Source organism: Carassius carassius, chromosome 46 (assembly GCF_963082965.1).
Source record: "Carassius carassius chromosome 46, fCarCar2.1, whole genome shotgun sequence".
In the NCBI taxonomy this organism is placed as follows: domain Eukaryota; kingdom Metazoa; phylum Chordata; class Actinopteri; order Cypriniformes; family Cyprinidae; genus Carassius; species Carassius carassius.
The window spans coordinates 25,707,131-25,724,735 of record NC_081800.1 but is presented as its reverse complement, the minus strand read 5'-3'; the positions used below and the strand labels follow the sequence as shown (position 1 = coordinate 25,724,735).

Sequence of the window (17,605 nt, the reverse complement as noted above, 5' to 3'; positions counted from 1 at the left end):
TTGATAACACCATTTTGAGCAATTTTAGACCAATATCTAATCTTCCTTTTATAGGTAAAATTATAGAAAAGGTCGTTTTTAATCAGCTGAACAAATACTTAAACTCAATTTGGTTACCTGGACAATTTTCAATCTGGTTTTCGACCGCATCACAGCACAGAGACAGCACTCATTAAGATAATAAATGATATTCGCTTAAATTGTGACTCTGGCAAAATATCGGTGCTCGTATTGCTAGATCTCAGTGCTGCGTTTGACACTGTCGATCATAACATACTACTAGAGAGACTGGAAAACTGGGTCTGGCTTTCTGGGATGGTACTCAAATGGTTCAGGTCATACTTAGAAGGGAGAGGCTGTTATGTGAGTCTAGGAGAGCATAAGTCTAAGTGGATGTCCATGACATGCGGAGTCCCACAAGGCTCTATTCTAGCACCGATCTTGTTTAGCCTGTATATGATGAGAAATAACGATAAAGAACCAAATTGCCTATCACAGCTATGCTGAAGATACCCAGATTTACCTAGCCTTATCTCCAAATGATTACAGCCCAAATTGACTCCCTCTGCCAATGTATTGGTGAAATTAATAGTTGGATATGCCAGAACTTTCTTCAGTTAAACAAGGAAAAAACTGAAGTCATTGCATTTGGAAACAAAGATGAAGTGTTCAAGGTGAATGCATACCTTAACTCTAGGGGTCAAACAACTAAAAATCAAGTCAGGAATCTTGGTGTGATTCTGGAGACAGACCTTAGTTTCAATAGTCATGTCAAAGCAGTAACTAAATCAGCATACTATCATTTAAAAAACATTGCAAGAATTAGATCTTTTGTTTCCAGCTAAGACTTGGAGAAACTTGTTCATGCCTTCATCACCAGCAGGGTGGACTATTGTAATGGTCTCCTCACTGTCCTTCCCAAAAAGACCATTAGACAGCTGCAGCTCATCCAGAACGCTGCTGCCAGGATTCTGACTAGAACCAGAAAATCTGAGCATATCACACCAGTCCTCAGGTCCTTACACTGGCTTCCAGTTACATTTAGGATTGATTTTAAAGTACTTTTACTCGTATATAAGTCACTAAATGACCTAGGACCAAAATATATTGCAGATATGCTCACTGAATATAAACCTAACAGAACACTCAGATCATTAGGATCGAGTCAGTTAGAAATACCAAGGGTTCACACAAAACAAGGGGAGTCCTCCTTTAGTTACTATGCTGCCCGCAGTTGGAATCAGCTTCCAGAAGAGATCAGATGTGCTAAAACACTAGTCACATTTAAATCTAGACTTAAAACTCATCTGTTTATGTCCGAACTGATTCACTGTTTTTTTTTTATTTTATGTAAAATCATTTTCTAACTGTTTTAAATTCATTTTAAATAAGTACAGTTTTAATAATTTTAAAATTGCTTGTTTTATTCGTTATTATTTTTCTTCATTACTATTTTACTTTCTTTTATGTAAAGCACTTTGAATTACCATTGTGTACGAAATGTGCTATATAAATAAACTTGTCTTGCCTTTTTGGGAAGGACAGTGAGGAGACCATTACAATAGTCCACCCTGCTGGTGATAAAGGCATGAACAAGTTTCTCCAAGTCTTGGCTGGAAACAAAAGATCTAATTCTTGCAATGTTTTTTAAATGATAGTGTGCTGATTTAGTTACTGCTTTGACATGACTACTGAAACTAAGGTCTGTCTCCAGAATCACACCATGATTCCTGACTTGATTTTTAGTTGTTTGACCCCTTGAGTCAAGGTATGCATTCACCTTGAACACTTCATCTTTGTTTCCAAATGCAATGACTTTTTGTTTTGTTTGTTTTTTTCTTGTTTAACTGAAGAAAGTTCTGGTACATCCAACTATTAATTTCACCAGTAAATTGGCAGAGGGAGTCAATGGAGCTGTAATCATTTGGAGATAAGGCTAGGTAAATCTGGGTATCATCATGTGGCAGTGGAGGGGCATATAGGACAGTAGCAGACTACGCCACGATGGGAGTTACACCCAAAGAATCTTGTTCTCTCGTTCTAACCAGGCACTCAAGTTCGTGGATGGATCAGCCAGAGACAGTGGTCCGTACAAAAATGCATTCTTTATTATTACTTAAAAACACACAATGATCACACCCCCGAGAGAAGAGGAGGACAGGGCGGAATCTTACCAGTGGGAGACTAGTGGCTCGAGCAATGAGCATCCTTAAAAGACACCCCAATCACACGTGTCGATTTCACACACACACACGCACCGCAAGGGAAATGGCCACACTCAGTGAACACAGCCACAGCACACACCAAGGGACCCACCACCGCAAGGGGCACTGCTCCCACTGGCAGTTCTCAGCACCTGGACAAAATGGACACTTGAAAGTTAAACAAACAAAAATAACAATTACAACACAATGTCTAATCAGTCACCCGTTCTAAGGCCCAAGATTATACTGGGGTTAGCAATATGAACAGGGACTCAATCACACAATAAATCAAAAATAAACAATCAACCCTAGACAAATTACATAAAAAGGTCAAATGAAAAACATCACAACTGAGTTCAATCCTCCTTGGTCCAGTGTGAAAAGGCAATCGGGTACGACATAAATATGTGAACATGTAACGTGAAGAGTATAAGCAAAGCAGCAGTTGTTCAGCGTCGATGTAGCCAACTGGCGGCCGCACCCCCGGTTAAATAGCACTCCCTATGATTAACAACATTGCGTCACAGGCGCTGAGCTCTGATTGCTGATAGCAGAGCGCACACTCAGCTGGTGAAAGGGCTACTGCCGCACCGGGGATTCTACAACATGAAACATTCCTTATAAGCCCACTTTATAGAGTTAACGAGTGAAAAGAGAAACAAAGCTAACCATACCTGCGGCGCTATGGTAGACAGGTAACCAGGCAGACATCAGGTCACTGGGCAGGTAAACAAGACAAGTCGCGTACCGGTGGCATCATTTATCCAAAGAAAAGTCCCGGTTTATAAAGGGGGAGTAGTCCTCGCGATTGGCTCAAAGTTACCTGCCCAGAACCACCCACAGCTGCAGCAAATCAAGCGTCACCCAGGGAGGCATGAGCCAGAAAACTGCATCCCGCCACAATCAGCATAGCTGTGATAGGCAATTTGGTTCTTTATTATTTCTCATCATATTCAGGCTAAACAAGAGCGGTGCTAGAATAGAGCCTTGTGGGACTCCGCATGTCATGGACGTCCACTTAGACTTATGCTCTCCTATACTCACATAATAGCCTCTCCCTTCTAAGTATGACCTGAACCATTTAAATACCATCCCAGAAAGCCAGACCCAGTTTTCCAGTCTCTCTAGTAGTATGTTATGATCGACAGTGTCAAACGCAGCACTGAGATCTAGTAATACCAGCACTGATATATTGCCAGAAGATAAAGATAAGATAAAGATATTCAAATTGAGTGAACAAGTAGAAAAATACAATAAAAAAGCTAATTAAATGAATGTAATAAAATAAAAAATATGGGGTGACAAATTAAAGCCAATGGAAATAAAGTAATAAAATACAACAAACACTATGCAAATGAAGTTAACAATTACAATAAATTAAAACAAAAAAATTCAAATGGAGTGCATGCAATAAAATACAATTAAAAAATATGAAAACAAACAGAGTGAATGTAATAAAATGAAATTGGGTGACTGAAAACAAAATATGCAAATGGGTTTAACAAGTAATAGTTATGCAAGTTTCTTGCTACCAAGCGTGTCAAAAGATTTTATTATTTCAAAGAGACACAGCCACAATCCTCATAAATGTTTATCAAAACTAGTGTACATCTAGTTCTTCCTCGCTGGTCATCACTGGTAACATGTAAAGAACTTTGTTTCCACATAAACTAATATATAAACCTGTACACACTGACAGTCAGAAATTGCACAAACCAGATGGAAAATTAGCTTTTGTAATATTGTACAGTATGCATCAGAATAAGATGTTTCATCCAAAAACACACATGTCCTCCTCACTCCTGATTAGCAATGCTAATGTTCAGTTTGAACAAAGCTGCCAGAGACAGACTGTAAGCTGTTAAGAGCAGGCAGCCGGGGGTCAGAGGTAAGACGAGGCGAGCTGTGAGGGAATCAGTCTGGAACAGAACCAAAGCCTGAAGAACCAGAGGAACTGCTGCAGACACAAGGTCACGTTCATTACAGCCGTCTAGACTCTTTCTGCTGTGTGTGTTTTACTGGCACTACATCTATACTGCTGAAGTGCCTGCAGCCTCAATTAAATACTGCAAAATGGGTCATTTATTAGAAAATACAAATACAAATAATGTGCACAAGTAGTAAAATATAATTAAATTAAATATAAAAATGGAGTGAATTACCTATAAAAAAAATTGCTAATCGACTGAACAAGTAACAAACTAAAATAGCATGCAAATGAAGTGGATTAGTAAAGAAAAATAAAAGTATGCAAATAAATGAAAAGATAAAATGTGCAAACTGAATGGATTATTAAAACTAAAAAATGCAAATGGAGCAGATGTAATAAAATACAATACAAATATATAAATTGAGTGAACAAGTAACAAAAACTAAAATAACAAAAATATTAATTAAATATAAAAATATGCAAATGGAGTAAATTTAATAAAATTACATTAAATTAAAAAAGCAAATAGAGTAAACAAACAAAAGAAACACTTAAATATATTAATATATTAAATAAATAAAAAAAAAATTTTAATAAAATTAAAAAAAACAACAGTTTGTTTACTCTGCTTTTAATAAATTCAGATTGACTGATTAATATGCGTTTCTGTAAATACAAGGACATTCTCTACCATTAAACTGATTCATAACGCAAACGTTTTTCTTTTTCAATTCTCAAAAAGCTACACGTTTTCTTTTAAGAAGAAGCCTTTGGGTTTGTGTTGACCTGTATTCTTCATATTTAAACTGTGTTGAAACAACAGATTGTGTTTCACAATTGTGTGATTGTGTATTCAGTGTTCAGGAGAATCATGACTAGACTCCTTATAAAATAAAGAAGAGAAACAAGCCCGTCATACTTTAGTCACTCATCATTCTCGTACAAATACATCACGCAAATAATAACGGCACGCTAACAATCCGCTGCTCATTTCAGCTGAGCTATAAAACAATAACAAGATCACACAGAGCTAAATCAATTATTCCAATGTTAGATTTGTAATCCGCACACTCACACACAATAATGTCACAAAACACTAAGCTATTAAAGTGCAGTGCATGCATTGATCTGCAACACCACAGAAAGCATCCTGAATACTGATAAACTAATGCAAACAGATAGTAAAAATCTAATATTTGGGTCTGATTGTGTGTGTTTCTGTCTCCTGAAGTGTTGATAATGTTTGCATCCTCTGCTGTTGTTTCTCCACTGATGCAGCATCTAGTCCACAGATTAATTACTTAAATGATTAAGTTCACTTCCAGAATGAAAATGTCCTGATAGTTTCTCACCTCATGTCATGTCATCCAAGATGCTCATGTCTTCTCATGTCAATTCAGTTTTTTAAAGAGAAAACATTCCAGGATTTTTCTTCATATAATGAACTTTAATGGGGATCAACAGAGTGAAGGTTCAGATTGCAAAAACCAACATTCCCTTTACATTATTTCTGTCATTTTTATTATTATTTTCAACTTTTCTTTTAATTGCATTCTAGCTTTTAGTTTAAGTTATAGGTGCTTTAGTGCTTCAATTTAAACTGAATATATAAACACACACACAATTGTTTTATTCCAGTTGATTCATGGCTCATCACCATGTTGTTGCTTTTTTAAATCAAAATCAAGTCCTACATGTTTTTGTCACTACATATGAAGTTTAACTCTGAAATAAGTCAAATTAGAGAAGTAAATTATTTGCCAATGCCATGTTGACTTTTATACTGAAATTATTCTAACAGGAATCAAGTGACAAGGAGTTCAACTTCGACTGAAGAGAAACTTTAACTAATATTTGAAAGACATTCAGGAAGAAGTTTGGATAAATCAGTAGCCAAGATGTTAATTCATTTACCTCTTTCTAAGCAGTTACACACAATAATAAAAAAACATTCCTAAATCAGAGAAAACAGGATTTTATTACTGTTAACCAAAACTAAAAATTACACCTTAAAATAAATTTAATTCAAAATAAACCATTTAATTCAAGGCAACATCTCATTCACTTTAAGTTGAAATTCTAAAATAACTAAAACTGAAGTAAAAAATGTATAACAACTAGATAGATATATTTAAACAAAAACTAATAAAAAGGACAAAAAAACAACAAAATCACTAAAACCTTAAAAGGAAAATATAAAATAAAAACTACATAATATTGATAAAAACTAATAGCATTCATATATCGCTACACTTTTTGTGTAGTTTCCATTGTTTTGCGAGTTTCCTTGGGCAACATCTGAAATTTTTTGCAGACTGATCGATATGATGGTCAAGAAAGAAAGAGATGGTGAAGGTACAGTAACTGCTTCAGCATTTGTCTCATTGGAAATGAAAAACCTGTTGAATGCATTGCTTTGTGGGACAGACGACGGGCTCTCAATCACTCAATCACTCAAAAACAGGTTAACGTTACATGTTTTCATATTATTTAACTTGCCAATCATCAGTTAGATGGTAAACAAAGCACTCCACTGGCCTTTTATACACGATTTTCAGGTCCCTCCACTCCAGGAAGCTGCACATCTTTGGCTTACGGGCCAGAACGGTCTGCACCAGCTCCCGCGTGATCTTCTTCTTCTCCTTATCAGACAGAGGAACGTACCATTTCTGCAGACGGAGCTTGCCCTGTCGGCTGAACAACAGCATGAACTGCATCTGAGGACAACGGGAAGAGAGATGGAGCTGAGATCAGGAATGAAGATCAGACGCAATCTCTCCATGCATGATGAACTATGATAAATAAAAGCCTGGTAAATGTGACTGATACTGATGTGACAAAGACACTCAGGATCGACTGTGTTTAGTGCCACAGAATCACGCAAATTAATATTGCATCAAATCATGACAATAAACACAATGCATCAGGCATATCTATTCTGAATAATAAAAAAGCACATAATTATTTTTCACAATTTATAAAATGGCATACATGAAATAAAAGCATAAAAATAAATGGTAACAAATAATAAATGTAAAAAAAAAAAAAGATTATATATCAATGCATCTAGCATATCAACATAATTTGTAAAAAAAAATTAAAATAAAGTGTAAAAAAGGCAAATAATTACTTGGGGGGAAAAAGTTAAATAACTGTAATAAAAAAAATATATATATATATATATTATTTAGTTTAACTACCACAACAGCCTTACTAATACTAAAATAAATAAATAAAAAATAAATAAACTAAATAAAAATGGAAAAAATACAAATCATGATAATAAACTCTGTTCTGCGTTAAAAACATATAAACTGCAAACACACATACACATATATATATATATATATATATATATATATATATATATATGTATATATGTGTGTGTGTGTGTGTGTGTGTGTGTAATATTATTATTATAATTATTATCAACATCATTATTGTTGTTGTTGTATTAACAATAATATTTATATACTGTAAAACGCATACTATATTTATATATACTCGTTACATGTTTTTCTTATTTTATTTCATTACATACTTTACTGTTATATACTTATTATCATCATCATTATTATACGGTAAAAATGCATGTGTCGTACGGATAATATAATGATTAAAACTCAAACGTCAGTTTTTAGTGTCATGTGCTCAGGGTTGGGCTTTACTGATCGGGAGATTACCATCATGATGCACAAAACTTCAAAGCAGATTTTTGCGTTTTATCTATTTAATCGCAAAGCTAATTAACGCATTTGTCTAAACTAATAAGCATGTGATCTCTAATGCACGCGGCTATTTACACTTCTGAGTCACGCACGCGTTTGAAACATTTCCGGATAAGAAATGATGAAACCGCGCAATACATACCTTTCTGAAGAGCTCAGTTTGTGAATGAGGGAGAAGTTGACATGTGTTCTGGAATCACAGTGATTCGCATCTGTCTCCGCTCGAGTCTTGTGTATAATAGATGATAAACACAGTCAGCTGACGGCTCCTTACTCAGTGGACGCTCGGAGAGTTTTCATTGGTGGAAACAAGGACGTTGTTCCCGCCCAATCAGGAGCGCAGGCAGTTGATTGGATGACACTTGTGACAGTCACCGCTGGAGTCACGCCCCTCTCGTCGGTGTTGCTGGAAGAGTGATCAGAAGATTTAATTAGATTCCGTGTCACATTTAAAAGCGTTTGTTCTTTCTGTATCTGGTAAAAACAGTCGGCTAATTAAGGCCTGATTACTTGTGCGATAAACAACAACTCAATCATATAATTATGTTTCTTATTAACACACACAGTGTACTAAATCGTTTTCTATAGCAATGGTTTATCACACTGATGCTTTCGAGACTAAATAGTTTGGATAATTAAGAAATAGGCCTAACTATATAGGCTAATAATAGGCTACTTTGACACAAATATGCTGATTTTATATAAAAATCTATTTAATTGCATCATTATTGCTTCTACTCTACACTTGGAAATAAAGCTCTTTCTGAAATGTCAGATCGGGGCAAGTTGTCACATGCGTTTCAGATGTTAGAAACGCTTGCAATTTATTAATACTAGTTTATCAACATCTGTTGGCAAAATGGCTTGTGCATAAACTAGAAGTTTCGTTAAAATCCCTGTTAATGACCAAGTTAAGACTACAAACGGGCTGTTTATATTTAGTTTAGCCTAATGATGTTACAGCACCACCCACTGACCCTTCTCACAATTAACATTATAAATAATTTACATGTATAACATTATATTGCACTGCTATTCAACTACCAAAAAAAACACCCTTCTCTCATAATATTAAGGAAAGCTACAGTTGGCCAAAACACATTCATGATCAGTGTTGAGAAATTTACTTTGGAAATGTGAAATGTAACCAATTACTTTAAGTTTCTAACAAATATTTAACGGTTAATAACTTTGCAATATTTAAAGCATGTAGGGTTAACCTTATGGTTGCAAAACTCATTAGCTACTGTCTGACACTTCCAAAAACCATCTCTCGAAGTCTGGGTGATGGCACAGCCACCACGGAATCAAAAAAAACTTGACACATACGAGCCTCAGCGCATTTTGAATATATGCCCTGCAATACGTCAAACAAAACGTCATTGCATAAAGACAGGGTTTATAAAAACTAAGCTTTATTAATTTAATTGACATCTAAAAGCGCAGCATTTAAATCTCCAGCCGTCACGAGCTTCGGTGCCGGAGCGCGCGCGCGGCGGCGGAGAGCTCTCGCTGCGTGATGACGCGCCGCCGGTTGAACTTTGGGAGTCGCGCGGCCTCGGCACACACCTGCGCGTGCGCACCGGACAGGTGCCGCATCAAAGAGGAGGCGTCACTCACGAGAACAGATCGCTCCTAAAAAAAAAAAAAAAAAAAAAAAAACCCAAATCAATGCGAATATCTGTTGCATGAAGGATAAATAAATACACCAGGTAAAGTTTTACATGAACACACCTTCTTAATCTTGTAAATGTACGCAGAATATACATTAGTGCTCTGTTTGTGTGTCCAGCCCGTGCTCCTGGACTTCTTTAGGGACTTCCGGTTCCTGTCAGATGAAGTTTCATGGTCACTTCTGTTCACCTCGTGCTCGAAGACGAGCGTCTGAACAATATTTATAGCCTCAGCTGATCTGAGCACAGGTGAAACATTTCAGTTTTAATTAAACCTTGTTTCTCTAATTAAGACGTTCACACACACCAAGTGACAATGTGATGATAAATCATAGTTTTCATAATAAACGAATAGATTTTAGGGCAGTCTTGCGTTTATTTGTTCACCAAATTAGTTCTCAAGTTAGGCACATGCATTATTAATTTTAACACACACACATATATACATATATCTTTCTAGTTTCCTTTTATTTTTATTTAATATTTTTTATATTACATTTTTATTTAATATTTAAAAAAATTAAATATTTTCAATTACAAAAAAAGTTCTCAAATTAGGCACATACATTTTCAAACACACACACACATTTAACTTAAAAATGCAAATTACTCATTTTTCTACTGATTTAATGCATTAAAATTAATTTTGTTGGTATGAATGACTATATTAAACTTGATTCAGTGATCAAATGAAATAATATTTTGACTTAATAATTTGTAATAAAATAAGCATGATTAAATATAATTAAACACAACTAAATATTATTTAACTTGCCATTTTTCAGACAGTGTTAAAGTTTGTAACGTTTTGGAGTGTATATTGTTTATTTTGAATAAAGGCTGTTTTTTTTTTACTTTTTATTCATCAAAGAATCCTAAACAAAAGTAACACAGATTCCAAAAAATATTAAGCAGAAAAACTGTTTCCAATATTTATAATAAATCAGTATATCAGAACGATTTCTGAAGATCATGTGACACTGAAGACTGGAGTGATGATGCTGAAAATACAGCTGCACATCACAGAAATAAATTACACTTTACAATATATTACAACAGAAAAAAAATATTTTCAATTGCAATAATATTTCACAATATTGGTGTTTTTTTCCTGTACATCTGTATTTCTGATCAAATGATGAGCAGAAGATACTTTCTGATCCCAAACTTTTGAACAGCAGTAAATACAATTTACAGCCAAGTATAGGCCTAATTTAATTTTATGTTTTTATTCTTATATTTCTAACACTTGTACGTGCACTTACAAATTGTATAAGGTTATGAGATTAATGTTTTAAATACAAAATTGGAGTATAGAAATATAAAATTATAAAAAAAATTAGAATGATAATTTTAAAGGGGTCATATGATGCTTTTTTAAAGATCATTATTTTGTGTATTTGGTGTAACATAATGTGTTAACATGCTTTAATGTTCAAAAAACACATTATTTTTCAAATACTGTACATTATTGTAGGTCCTCTATGACCCGCCTCTCTCAAACAAAGCCCCTCCTTCTGAAAAGCGCAGTCTGCTCTGATTGGCCAACTGACCCAGAGCTTCATGATTGGCTGAACAGAGCAAGCACTCGTTGGTAAATGTTACACCCCTTTCTATAATCGCGAGTTTCATCTTTCAAAATAAATGTAAAGACAGTTAATAATGTGCTTAGTTTTACCATCAATTCAAGCTGAAAGAATAACACAGAGTCTCGTGACAGACACAGTGATGAAGCTCGGATGTTTTTGCAGAACACAAGACATGGACGATTAAGACTGCTGACTGTGTGACCCCGTCTATCTCTCTCTCTCTCGTTCTCTCTCTCTCTCTCTCTCTCTCTCTCTCACGTGCACACTCACACACGCAATGGTAAAACTCTGCATTTAAACATTCAACAGCAAATACTTCAACTAGTAACAAAACATACTTACAGAAACGCCAGACTGAATTCAGAAGGACCTCCTCTTATAGGTTCACGAAATGGTCGTCCATAAAGTGTGTTGATGTTCTGTTGTAAGTAATCTTAAAGATTCCTGAATGCGTCTACTTTCAGAAGAACAAATAAAGTGCTTTAGCTTTCACCTACACACTCATCTCCCTGACATGACTGCTTCAACACTGTGTTACTGAAAACACGCCTTCTTTCTTTGCGTGAACATTTGGGCAGCATTACGCAAATATTTCCACACAGTGATGTAGAGATGTGGGGTGTGTTTAAACGAGGTGTTTTAGGGGTGTGTGGCAGAGTCTTAACTTTGATAAAGAATATCTCTTTGGATTTGAGACTTTAGTCTTTGCAACTTTACAGATCTTCTTCATGCACCAAGAGCTCATTACACTCCAAAGAGAAGGAAAAACTGACCCCTTTAAATATAAAACTAAAATTACCATTTGGTGGCGACAAGTCATTGCCTTCATAAGTCGGCAAGTCATTTATTCAAACGATTCTTTCAAATGTTTGTATGTGTTTACATGCAGAAACAGTTTTGTCTGGTCCGTGTGGGTGTTGAGTGGCAGAGTGTTAATTGTCATTGGGAAGATTAGAGACGAGAGCATCTCTCTGTCCCTTCAGAAGAGCATGATTACTGATTCAGGGCACGAAGCCAAGAGGCTTCAGAGCCATTACAGGAGTTACGATCATCCATTATGCATTGGTTAAAACACCGTCCTCTGACCTCAGTTTGACAGAGCAGCATTATGATCAAATTATTAAAAGACACAGAATAAGATAACTAGAGGACTGTCTGTAGGAGACAATGAGAAGCCTGGAAAAGACTCATAAAATAGAAATATAACGGCATTCAAAGCATGCATGTGTTCATTTTGTTGTATTAATTGAATTTCTAGACAAAATTGCATCTTTGCACTACTGCTATCTTGAAGTTAGTGGGTTTTAAAATTGATTTTTGGTTAAATGCCTCTGAAATTAGCTAAAGATATTTTCACGCTTTATTCTACAGTATGAAATATATTTGTAATACCCCTTAAAAAGCTTTTATTCATCTTGAAATAGGTGTTTTCTAACAAATGTCTAAGTTTTCAGAAGCTTTGTAGTGGTGATGTTGAAGTCATGGGACTGGTGCAGTTCGTTAATAGCCTGTGTTTAGCTTTTTACATCTCCCGGGTTGTATATAGGCTTCAGTTATGAAGATTATCATGATGGACAAAATGTGTAAGAATCATAAACTTATATTGGTTATAGAGCTTATTTTCTGCAACAATCCTAAAGCCATTGAAACAATCCTACTGTGTTTTTATCGAAGAATCCTGGTTCACGCTAACTCCATATCAGTACATCTGATATATCAATTCCTGTTGACAGTTTCTCAGTTTGAGTCAGCAATTTTAATCTAAATTAAGTTAGTAGAATTTCGAAATTCGAAGCAAAAACAGAATGATTTGACTTCAGTTTTGTGAAACTGTACATAAGAAATATCTGCATGAAACAGAAACAGCAGACGAGCTGAACGAGATGCAGATTCACTCTCAGCCAGCAGGTGGAGCTTAAAGCGTTTCCTTGGTTACCGCTGTAAACAAAGCATTTGTGTACACAGCAGCAGGTGGAGCTTAAATGGAGGTGGTTTTGGCGCAGTGGATAAGACACATGTCTTTGGTGTGAGAGACCCGGGTTTGAATCCACTGTGAGACACCAATGTGTCCCTGAGCAAGACACTTAACCCCTAGTTGCTCCAGAGGCGTGCGATCTCTGACATATATAGCAATTGTAAGTCGCTTTGGATAAAATCGTCAGCTAAATGTAAAATGTAAATGTAAAGCGTTACCGCTGTAAACAAAGCGCTTATGAACACCGCAGCAGGTGGAGCTTAAAGCGTTTCCTTGGTTACCGCTGTAAACAAAGCGCTTATGAACACCGCAGCAGGTGGAGCTTAAAGCGTTTCCTTGGTTACCGTTGTAAACAAAGCGCTTATGAACACCGCAGCAGGTGGAGCTTAAAACGTTTCCTTGGTTACCGTTGTAAACAAAGCGCTTATGAACACCGCAGCAGGTGGAGCTTAAAGCGTTTCCTTGGTTACCGTTGTAAACAAAGCACTTATGAACACCACAGCAGGTGGAGCTTAAAGCGTTTCCTTGGTTACCGTTGTAAACAAAGCGCTTATGAACACCGCAGCAGGTGGAGCTTAAAGCGTTTCCTTGGTTACCGTTGTAAACAAAGCACTTATGAACACCGCAGCAGGTGGAGCTTAAAGCGTTTCCTTGGTTACCGCTGTAAACAAAGCAGCGCTACACTTAAGATGAAAGCAAGATGAAAAGAAAAAAATACCATCTAAACTTTTGTAAAGACAGTAAGATACCCTCAGACATACATTCATATAAACAAAGATTTGAAACATTACATATTTTAATTGATTTTCATCCTTCTCGTGGTTAATCATTACATCCCTACTGTTTACTAACAAAACATAAACAGTTCTATGCAGTGCTAGAGTGTACATGGTTTTACATGGTAAAAACAGGTTTTTAAGACATTTTCAAGTGCACCGCTAAAGGACAGTTCACGTTTGATTTGGTATGAATTTTATTTATTCGTGGATTTAAAAACAAAAACAAACAAAAAACAGACAAGTCTCATGGTTATTAAAATGAGCTCATAAGTATCTCAACTCCATCACTGTAGCCGAAGAGCGCATGATTACAGAGTAAAACACCATCCATCATAATATTCCTGCTAAATGAATCACAAAGAGACTGATGAATAAACTTCAGACACAAGGACTAACTGACCAGTCTATGAACAATATTCTCAATAATCGCGATGATTCGAGGATTATTCCCTGAAACTAAAATGAGACGCATATCTCTGATGTGTAACCGAGCTCAGTTTTCCAGGAAATCCTGGCGTCTGACATCCTGTGTACCCGACTGACATATGAATCATTAAAACACAAACAAGCTGAGAGGTAACAAAACGCCTCCAGGAACATTTATCTTAATAAAGAGATGATTCTCTGGCGAATGCGAAATTACATATTGCATAAAATTAATAAATTATTATTCTTATTATTTCTCCTCCTCGTGTATACACACACTGGCTCTATTTCCCTAAACAGAGACACGAAACCATCTAAAGAGCTTCGACATCTGATATCCAGATATTGCATGTAAAACTGTATTAGCAGTGTTCAAAGAACTCTATACCTGAGGGAATCAAAGACTGATAAGATATAGTAAAAAGTAATCTTGCTTTAAAAATAAAAAGGCATCATATACTCTTGACTTTTTTTGCAGAGGATCTCAATGGCCAGCAGGTGGAGCCACACCATTTCATGTGATTTGGTCAGATTTGGTTGATGTTTTTGCTTCACTTGTCATTTAAAAGGCTTAAGAAAATACACTAGCTGTGATTTGTAAAGACTAACAAAAGACCCACAGATAGCGCACATATGCTTTTTTCTCTCCTGTTTAGACCTTTATCATCTGCAGTACACTACGGGTCAGATGTTGGGAATAATTATAATTTTAATGTCTCTTCTGCTCACCAAGCCTGCATTTCTTTGATTAAAAATACTGTAAAAGCAGTAAAAATTTGTAAATAATTTTACAATTTTAAAGTAACTGTTATATAGGTGAATATATTGTCAAATGTAATTTATTCCAATGAACAAAGCTGAATTTTCATCATCATTCCTGCAAAAATCATTCTAATTATTCTATATTTAATGCTCAGTTAGTATTATTTATTAATGGTACTCAATAAATTTTTGTTTCAGGATTCTTTGATGACATTTGTAACATTATGAATGTTTTTACTATCTCCTTGCTGAATAAAACTATATATATATTTTTTTTCACCTTTATCTCAAACTTTTCTTTAAGTAGCACAACTGTGTTCAACATTGCTAATAATCAGAAATGTTTCTTGAGCAGTAAATCATCATATTTTCATGATTTCTGAAGATCATGTGACACTGAAGACTGGAGGAATGATGCTGAAAATACAGCTTTGATCACAGAAATAAATTATAATTTAACACATATTCAAATAGAAACAGTTCTTTTAAATTGTAAAAATATTAAGAAATTTTACTATTTTTTTACTGCATTTTTAATTAAATAAATGCAGCTTCCCTAAGCAGAAGACCTCTATCAAAATCAGAATTATTTGCTGAAATGACATCCCTTTCATTTAAAATTAATTTATGCATAAATATCACATTTAAAGCAACATACGTGCGCTATCTGGGAAGCACACGCACATAAAATCACACATTCTTACCGTTAATGTTACCGTTACTCTTAATATCTACTGATATTCACCGAATTGTAACCAGAAAACACTCAAAGACAAAGTTGCAATGTCTATACTGTATATACCATAGTCTTATTCTATTACTATAAAATAAATGCCAATACTGTCATCTATACATGAATCATTAGAACCTTTAGCCAAATATAAGAGTAACTATGCAGAATCAGATAATATTTTTATACTACACCCAGAGTAGAAACTTAAGCCATACATTTATTATATTCCCATTCACATAGAGCTATATCATCTGCTTTTAAACTGTATTATCCGATAACAAAAAATACAGTACAGTACACAGAAGTGCTATCAAGTATTAAAAACTAAAAAAGAAAAATGGCAAAAATAAAGACGTATAGGCCTACCCTTAATACGCAAGAAAAGAAGGCCCTTCAGGGGCCCCGGTGAGTCTGACTCACAGCGCTGTCTCTTTAAGGTCATTCAGGTTTGGCAAACGTGAACGAAAGTGGCGAGCGAAGCCGTTGGGGCCTGTTTTGGAGGTCAGCTGGTCAGGATACGGGTTTCCCTCGGGACGTCCCAGAGCACTGGAGTGCCAGCCGGACTCCAGCCGGACTCCAGCCGAACGGCCCTTGGGCTGCATGGAGCCGAGGCCACGGGGCTCCACGAAACTCCCTCCGCCTTTAGAGGAGGGCAGGGGGTAGTGGAGATCTGCCGAGGTTTGGTTGGAGGACGAGGAGGAGGTGAGATGAAGAAGCTTTCGCAGAGACTTCAGAGGCTGAGAGAGAAACACTGCACTTTACACAGCACCGTCTTCAGATCATTCATACATCATTTACTTTTATATATTTATATTCAAAGCATAGTTTATAAAAATCAAAAACGATTCTTTTTAAAGAATTAAATATTCTTTATATTTTATACTATTTATATTTATGCAATTTAATGCATCATTTATACAAATCAAAAACGGAATATTTTTATAAAATTTAAATATTTTTTATATTTTACACAATTTATATTTATGCAATTTAAAGCATCATTTATACAAATCAAAAACTGAATCTTTTTATATAATTAACATATTATTTATATTTTATACAATTTATTTATATGGAATTCAAAGCATAATTTAAAAAAATCAATAACTATCTTTTTATAAAAATGTTTTATATACTGTATATTTGACAATTATTTGTATGTAATTTAAAGCATAATTTATGAAAATCTAAAACAGAATAAATATCTTATGCTTTTTATATTTATGTAGTTTAAAGCATCATTTATACAAATCAAAAACTGGATCTTTTTATATAATAAAAATATTATTTATATTTTATACAATTTATTTATATGAAATTTAATACAGAATTTATAAAAATAAAAATAAATGTTTTTACATAAGTTATATATTTATATAATTAACATTATATATAATTTAGTGCATTATACATAAAAATTTAACTGAATATTTTTATATATAACATTTATTAATATTTCATATATATCATTTATTTATATGCATTTTAATGCATTATTTCAAAAAATCCCAAACTGACTCTTTTGATTATATAACACATGAACTGTAACCACACAATTGTACTATTAATAAACCCTATAATGCATTATTTATGTGTAGTTTTTTTTTTCCTGCATGTGAGATGATTTCAACAATTCCAGGTTTTATTTCAAACCTTAAATACACTTTAATATTATATATAATGTGTTATAATAAAGTAACAATTAAATTATGCAAATTATATTTATTATATATGTTTTTTATGTATTTTTTTTACAGTAAAAAAATGTAATTTTGTTGATTACGGTTTAACACATTCACATAGAAA

At 34.6% G+C, this 17,605-nt stretch overlaps 2 protein-coding genes and 1 long non-coding RNA gene across 9 annotated transcripts in view; all 3 read right to left on the bottom strand.

Annotated features, from left to right (window-relative positions):
• Nucleotides 1-8,216, bottom strand: part of LOC132129743 (AP-1 complex subunit sigma-2) — a 30,626-nt gene extending 22,410 nt beyond the window's left edge. For 2 of the 6 annotated variants that reach the window (XM_059541452.1, XM_059541453.1), the window contains exons 1-2: nucleotides 8,005-8,216; nucleotides 6,673-6,851 (exon numbers count right to left, since the gene is read on the bottom strand). In XM_059541452.1, the coding sequence (XP_059397435.1) occupies nucleotides 6,673-6,851 (179 nt within the window). In that variant the 5' untranslated portion in view covers nucleotides 8,005-8,216. The remainder of the gene's footprint in view (nucleotides 1-6,672; nucleotides 6,852-8,004) is intronic. The other 4 variants (XM_059541454.1, XM_059541455.1, XM_059541458.1 and 1 more) reach the window with 3 other exon arrangements.
• Nucleotides 8,217-9,220: 1,004 nt separating this feature from the next.
• Nucleotides 9,221-9,934, bottom strand: LOC132129498 (uncharacterized). The gene is made up of 2 exons (XR_009428528.1): nucleotides 9,597-9,934; nucleotides 9,221-9,497 (listed from the first exon to the last, which is right to left on the bottom strand). It is a non-coding gene; the product is annotated as an uncharacterized LOC132129498 (long non-coding RNA).
• Nucleotides 9,935-15,460: 5,526 nt separating this feature from the next.
• The window catches only part of LOC132129382 (cyclin-dependent kinase-like 5), a 38,825-nt gene continuing 36,680 nt past the window's right edge, over nucleotides 15,461-17,605 (bottom strand). Inside the window, exon 16 of one of the 2 annotated variants that reach the window (XM_059540962.1) lies at nucleotides 15,461-16,536. In XM_059540962.1, coding sequence (XP_059396945.1) covers nucleotides 16,216-16,536 — 321 coding nt within the window. In that variant the 3' untranslated portion in view covers nucleotides 15,461-16,215. The remainder of the gene's footprint in view (nucleotides 16,537-17,605) is intronic. The other variant, XM_059540961.1, reaches the window with a different exon arrangement.